Raw genomic sequence first — 7,629 nt, 5'->3', positions numbered from 1 at the left:
AGAACTGAGGAAGGGTCACCGGACCCAAAACGTTAACTCTGTTTTTTCCTTCACAGATGCTGCCAGACCTGCTGAGCTTTTCCAGCAACTTTGTTTTTGTTCACTCATCAAAGGCCTGGCTCTAAATTTTACATTACATCCACAGTCCTAAGCTCTCCAGACAGTAGAACAGTATATACATATGTTCCATCTAATATATTGAATAATTTAATAAAACATCCTTAACCTTCTAAACACCAAACAGTACAATTTAAATTGTGTGTTTTCTCCTCATTATATAACACTCAGAGTCTAGGTATCATTTGGTGAAATCTACTGAATGCTCCGTCCACAGACAATATGTCCTTCTTATGGTGTACTATCCAGAACTAGAACAATAGAATAGTTATAGCGCAGAAGGGCGCTTTTTGGTCCATTGTCACCTTATTGGCTGTGAGAGCAACTCAGCTGGAACTTTATTCCTGTAGTCCTACAAATCTCTTTCTTCTCTTCAGATAATTATCGATTCACAACTGAACACAGTACTCCAGGAGCGGTCTAACCAAGATTTTGTACAGCTGAAGGATAACTTCCAATCACATTACAGAGTCTCTTGAGAGCCATGGAAGCTTAAATAAGACAGCAATCAGATATCACCAAGTAGCCTGGCTAAGATACTTTGGATTCTTGAGGTGACCTCAGACATTCCGGGAATACATGGATTGGAACTTCAACATCAAGCAGACCGTAATGATTGTAAGGTTGTTAACTTCCCCTTCAAGTTAAAACCTGAATATCGCAGGCCTGCCATTAAAATGTGGGATAGAAGCCCATGAAAATACAAAGATTTGTATTTATTTGACATCTCCCTCAAGACATCCCAAAGTGCTTTTCAGCCAATGGAGAACTGCGACTATGTAGGAAACACAGCAGCCAAATTGTCATTGCAAGGGCTCACAAATAACAATGCGATAATTGATATAATTTATGGTTTTCTATATGCTGGTCCATGTAATATATAGCTTAGAAAGTTGGTTCCTTGTTGAGTGAGATGTCCTGAAGTTTATTAACAACACTATTTACATAGCTACAATAGCACAGACTCATGCACATGTAGGTCTGTACTTAATGATGTTACATACGTCTCCCACACAACTGACTGGCTACATTTCCCCTATTATGCAGAGACTGACTTCAGGTGAGATGGATGACTTTGAGCCAGAGCATCACATGTTGTAATGTAATGCAACTATCTTTAAGGTAAAGGCCTATCTGGTATGGAACTTATGCCATAATACACCATTCCCTCGTTTGCCTTTAAAGACTGGGAATCCTTTCTGTGATAAATAAGATGCTTAAAGATATATTTTTTACATATTTAGACAGTAGATATATGATTTGACCAGATCTAGTCCTTATATGGTTATCACAATTTGTTGGTGTAGATTTGGTCTGTCCTGCACTATCTGTCATCAAGGACGGATGCATTTTATTTGTTGTACCTGTGTGGTTGCTTTCTAGTTTGACATCTTTTGTATCTGAGTGGTTATCCTGTGTGATGGGTGGTTGATGATATGCAATTCTAATATGTCATCTATTTCTTTGTAGAAATTGACCATTGCTCATTACATCATGCAACCTAGACTGGAGAGGTGCTATTTTAACATGAACCTATGTGCTCATACTAAAATCTCAAACTCATATGCTTTGTCCTGGTTGAAGTGGGGGCAACTATCTGCATTCTCGTTAATCATGCGCTTTTTCTTCTGTTCTTTCCAACAACGTGTCATGTGTCGATGTGTCAGGCTTGGAGGGCTGAAGGGCCTGTTCCTGTGTTGTATTGTTCTTTGTTCTTTGTTCTTTGTGGTTGGTTGGTGATAGTGTGTGGATTTTCCAAATGGGAGAGTTGCTGGTGAGGGTAAACCATTGCCTAGATGAGTAGCGTGTAGCTTTGAAACAGCTATCTAAAAATTTTATCGAGTCACTTTACATTTAATGATCATGGAGCGTGCACTACAAACTCTGTGTTCCGTGAGACTTTTTGAATGACGGTACCAAGGAGAAAAGCTAATACATTGAACACACCACTTGCTGCACTCATCTTTGAAGCATTCACTAGTTGTCATAATATGAACTGTTGTCATCCACAATTTCTTAAGGCAAATTGGATGGTCAATGTGTCAAAAACTGTTGGACAGTAGTATCTTTGATTTGTCATAGAAAACGGAATGGTTACTAGAATTTAAATGTGTCCTTTGAAGCGAAAAGTATCAATTACAATCACACACCATGGCTCAAAAGGAATCTCATGCAGAAGGAAAGTTTCTTATGATTGCTGAGGTTGATGGAATTGACGTGTTTCACACAACTTGATTAGTTGATCAATGTCATTAGAGTCACACAGCATTGAAACAGACCTCTTGGTCCAACTAGTTCATGCTGACCATGTTCCCAAACTAAACTAATCCCACTTACTTGTGTTTGGCCGATATCCCTCCTTTCCTATTCATGAACTTAAAAACGTCGTTTAATTGTTGTAACTGTACCTGAATCCACCACTTCCTCTGGCAATTCACACATGAACTACTCTCTGTGTAAAAAAATTGCCCCTCATGTCCTTCTTAAAACTTTCTTCTCTCACCTTAAATATACACCCTGTAATTTTGAACTCCCCTACCGTAGGGAAAAGACCCTTGCTATTTACCTTATCTATGTCTCTCATGATTTTATAAACCTCTATAAGGTCACCCCTCAACCTACCATGTTCTAGTGAAAAAAATGTCCGAGCCTATCCAGCCTATAGTTATAACTCAAAACCCTCCATTCCCAGCAACATTCTGGTAAATCTTTTCTGAACCCTCTCCAATTTAACAGTATCCTTCCTATAACAGGGTGACCAGAACTGTGCAAAGTACTCTTGAAGAGAGTTCAACAACGTCCTGTACAACCTCAGCATGACATCCCAACTCCTATAGTCAAAGGTCTGAGCAATGAAGGCAAGTGTGCTAAATACCTTCCTAACCATCCTGTCTACCTCTGATGCAAATTTCAAAGAATTATGCACCTGAACCCCTAGGTCTCTCAGTACTACAACACTACCCATTAACTGTATATGTCCTGCCCTTGTTTGCTTTACCAAAATGCAATACGTTGCGTTTACCCAAATTAAACTCCATCTACAACTCTTCACTCCATTGACCCAATTGATCAAGAACTCTTTGTAATCTTAGATAACCTTCTTCACTGGCCACTATACCACCAATTTTGTTGTTATCTGCAAACTTACTAACAATGCATCATTTATTCTCATCCAACTTGCTTATATAATTGACAAATAAAAGTGGACGTAAGTACCGAAGCCTGTGGAACAATATGTGGATTGACACATCACTTGTTCTTTTTCACCCATGTGACCTATATGTATGTAGTCTAGCATGTAATTTTAGAGCTAGTGAATTATAACTTGTTTGTCTTTACCTTCTTTAAAGTTGCAGCTTTCATGCCAAAAAAAGTTTCTTTCAATCCTCATGCTATTTGAGAAAAAGACAACGGCAGAATCAATAGACATCTAGTCATAGGCAAGGCATTTTCAGCGTAGAAGATCACAGAATCACGAAGTGTTATAGTGCAAGAGGAGGCCATATGGCCCATTGAACAAGCACTGGCTTGTTAAATAATTATTATTACCTAGCATCAATCTACTCCAAAAGGTGAAAACTTTAAGTTTTCCACAGGAAATGTTTAGAAGTCTTAAAGTCAGATTGCCTAACAGATTTAATGAGATGAAGCTCATTAAGATCTTTACATTTAAAAAACGATTTTTAAAATCTCTGTTACTGCTGATCAATTTCAGGAGAGGTGGGAGGTTTTCAAACAAAGTGAAGTTTACTAATTGAAAAAATTGTTTCGATATCTTATTTTACAACCAGGTAAGACCTGTTCGTTGTCTTTATACTTCAAATCTGCTGCTCCCGATGTGGCTTCCTCTACATCAGTGAGACTGAGCGTAGATTCAGAGACCGTTTCGTAGAGCACTGTGCTCTGTACACGACAAACAATAACACCTTCCGCTCGCAAACCACTTTAACTCCCCCTCCTACTCCCTGGGTGACATGTCCATCCTGGGCCTCCTCCAGTGTCACAATGACAATGCCCGCAGCACCTCATATTCCGCCTCAGGAGCCTACAGCCTGATGGCCTAAACGTGGAATTCACCAGTTTTAAAATCTCCCCACCCCAGGCCTCATCCCATGTCCAACACTCCCTCTCATCCCCGCCTCCTTGAATTGACACAACCTGTCTATCTTCTCTCCCAACCATCCCACTGACCAAACCCCACCACTCCCGACCCACACTCACCTATCACCATCACACCTACCTCCCCCAGCCCCACCCCTCCTCTCTCTATTTATTTCTGAGCTCCCTTCTCCCTCGCCATCTCTGAAGAAGGGTCCTGACCCAAAACGTCAACTTTCCTGATACTCTGATGCTGCCTGGCCTGCTGTGCTCCTCCAGCTCCACGCCGTGTTATCTCTAAATCATAGGAGAACCTACTTTGACAACAAGAGGTGACCAGATGTATAGGTGAGCACAATGAATTTATCAGTCTGTTTGGACTTTAGCAAGGTTTTTGATAAGGTCCTGCACAGGAGAGTGACAGCAAAGGTAAGAGACCTTGGGATTCAAGGAAATTTGACTAACTGGATCCGTGATTGGTTGATTGGTAGAAAGCAGAGGATGATTCCTGATGGATGTTTTTATGACTGGAAGCCTGTGTCCAGTGGGTTCTGCAGGAATCAGAGTTGGGGCCCTTGCTGTTTGTGGTACCTAAAAATGATCTAGGCTTGGATATAGGAGCACTGATCAGTAAGTTCATGGATGATTCAAAAATAAGTACGATGGTAAATAATGAAGAGGACAGATTATAGGAGGATATAGGTAGACAAACAGGAGGCTGGAAGAACACAGCAGGCCAGGCAACATCTGGAGGAAAGGAGCAGTCAAAGTTTCAGGTATAGACTGCCTGGTCGCAGATGGGCTGATCAGTGGCAAACGGAATTCAATAAGTGTGAGGCGATGCACTTGGGCAGGACAAACAAGACAAGCAAATACACAATGAATGGTAGGACTCTGAGAAGGACCAAGGATCAGCGGGATTTTGGTGTGCATGTCTACCAGTTCCGTAAGGTGGCAGGACAGGTAGATAAAGTGGTTAAGAAGGTACATGGGATTCTTGCCTTTATTAGCCAAAGCAGAGAGTTTAAGAGCAGGGGAGCTTATGCTGGTACTGTATAAAACTTCAGTTAGTATCGTGTGCAGATCTGGAATCAACATCATAGGTGGGATGTGATTGCACTGGAGACGGAGCAGAGCAGATTTAGTATTTGTTGCCTGTGCTGGGAGAGTTTTAGTTCAAAGGGAGATTGACTAGACTGGGGTTGTTTCCTTGGAGCATTGGGGTCTGAGGAGACATGATTGATATTATCCAATTAGAGGAGTGCAGATAGGGTAGATGGATCAATGGAGGGATCAATGACCAGGGTGCATGGATTTAAGGTAAGAGGCAGGAAGTTTAGGGGGGATGTGAGGAGGCATTTGTTTGACTCAGAGGGTGGTAGAAGCATAAACCCTCATAACACTTAAAAAGTATTTACGCATACACTTGGAATGCCTAAGTATACAGGGCTATGGGCCAAGTGCTGGAAAAGTTAGGTTGTTTTATCCAGTGCAGACTCAATGGGCTGAAGGGCTTTTTGCTGTGCGGTAGATTTCTATGACTCTAAAAGAAGTAAAGGTGACACAAGGAAAAACTCCTACTCAGCAAGTTCCTGAGATCTGGAATACCCTACTTGAGAGTGTGATCGAGGCAAATTCAATCACGGCATTCTAGAGGGAATTGGATTGTTATTTGAAAAGGAAGAATGTGTACAGCTATAGGGAGAAGGTAGGAGAATGTTACTACGTAGATAACTCCCAAGGGAGCTAGTACAGACACAATGGGCTGAATAATCTCCTTCTGTGTTGTAACTATTCTATAAATGCATTAATAGATTTGACAGCCACTAGTGTAAAAAAGAGCAAGGGGATTCTCCCATCAATCCTCGCCAAAATTTAATTCTCATCAACGTTGCTAAAAACCGACGACCTGGCTATTATCAAAATTGCTGTTTGTGGAATCTTGCCATGTGCACATTGGTTTCTGACTTTGTACATTGTTGTGGTGGCTAATTGGCTCTTGGTGTGTCCTGAGGTTGTGAAAGGTGCTGCAGAAATGCAAATTTTCCCTGGAAGGCTTAATGCAAAAAATATTCGTTCATCACTGCTGATCAGGCCCTCGAAGAGGATAAGTGCAGAATAGCTTGATCACTCACTTGGTTCCTGGTCACGGTGCCATCCACAGGATCTGTGTACTCAAAGTTTTCGGTTTTCTCCACTGTGTAGTTGTGATTGCCAACGGCAAATTGTTGGTTTATGAACGATCGTTCTGTGACAACTGCTTCAAGGTCCCTCATTAGATAGTAGGCAGCTCGTGGGTCAATATCTTCATAATCAAACCTACTCATAAACAGAAAGTAAGTTCAGGTAAGGAGCTGAGGGGAGCAAAAGTAAAATTATAGGAAATAAAAGAGCAACGGAATATCAGAGGACTACAGAATAGTCCCTTTTCATTTTCACTTTGGGAACCTTAGTATTATTGGAAAAGCTGGTACTTATCTCTAGTTGGGCCTTGGGAAGGTAATGTTGGGTCTGCTTCTTAAACCACTTCGGTCCATTTTGGTGAAGTTGCTCCCACTGCACTGTTGCTTTGAGAGTTCCTGGATTTTAACCCGGTGACCATGGGTGTGTGATCACTGGGGAATGGGATGGGTTAATATGTAATCCTACAAAGAATGCTAATTTATTTAATTATCCAACAATTCAGAACCCAATCCACTGAGTTACAGAGGAAACTGAATGGTAACTGACAGTTCAGGGACAAGTCTGTCTGACAGGGATCAATAACGGCCTCAGTTGCAAGGCTGTAATATGAGCCGTGTCTCCTAGAGTGGATGATCAGCTCACCTGCAGTAGTAATTCCGACCAAAGCGGGCCCAGTGCTCCTTAACAATCTCTTCCACACTCCGTTTTCGAGCTGCGATAATAGACAGCCATGCAAGGACAGCCCAGAGACCATCCTTCTCTCGAATGTGATCAGACCCTGTGACACACAAAATAATTTCATTGCCCTTTGTCCAAAGCTGGTTTCATACTGAACATACAACCACTTGGCAGAGACATTGGCCATTTAGTCCATTGTACCTGTGCTGGCTCTTTGAAACAGATGTTTAATTAGACCCACTCCCCTAGTTTCTGCCCCGAGCCCTGCAAATTTCTCTTTTATCATCAGTTATCTGACTTCCTTTTAAAAGTTGTTATTGAATCTGTTTCTATTGCTCTTTCAGAAGATCACAATAACTTGTTGCATAATCAAAGCTCTCCACCCCCATCCCACATCTCTTCTCTCGCTCTGACTCTCTGAAGAGTTTTACCTACAAAGGGCACATGATGAAACTTCTGTTATTAACATATTTCTGTAAGCACAAATCCTGGTTAGCCAAACAGCATGGACAAGAGGAATTAGCAACAAGGTTAATCAGGAATGAGATAGGA

The 7,629-nt window shown here is 41.4% G+C and overlaps 1 protein-coding gene across 2 annotated transcripts in view; it reads right to left on the bottom strand.

Moving 5' to 3' along the window:
- Positions 1–7,629, bottom strand: part of pgm5 (phosphoglucomutase 5) — a 163,152-nt gene that overhangs the window by 20,385 nt on the left and 135,138 nt on the right. For both annotated transcript variants that reach the window (XM_020526497.2, XM_048594907.1), the window contains 2 exons: positions 7,042–7,177; positions 6,351–6,534 (listed from right to left, as the gene is read on the bottom strand). In XM_020526497.2, the coding sequence (XP_020382086.1) occupies positions 6,351–6,534; positions 7,042–7,177 (320 nt within the window). The remainder of the gene's footprint in view (positions 1–6,350; positions 6,535–7,041; positions 7,178–7,629) is intronic.

This window comes from Rhincodon typus, chromosome 3 (assembly GCF_021869965.1).
Source record: "Rhincodon typus isolate 14 chromosome 3, sRhiTyp1.1, whole genome shotgun sequence".
In the NCBI taxonomy this organism is placed as follows: Eukaryota; Metazoa; Chordata; class Chondrichthyes; order Orectolobiformes; family Rhincodontidae; genus Rhincodon; species Rhincodon typus.
The sequence above is the reverse complement of the archived record's forward strand: the minus strand, read 5'-3'. Positions and strand labels throughout refer to the sequence as shown.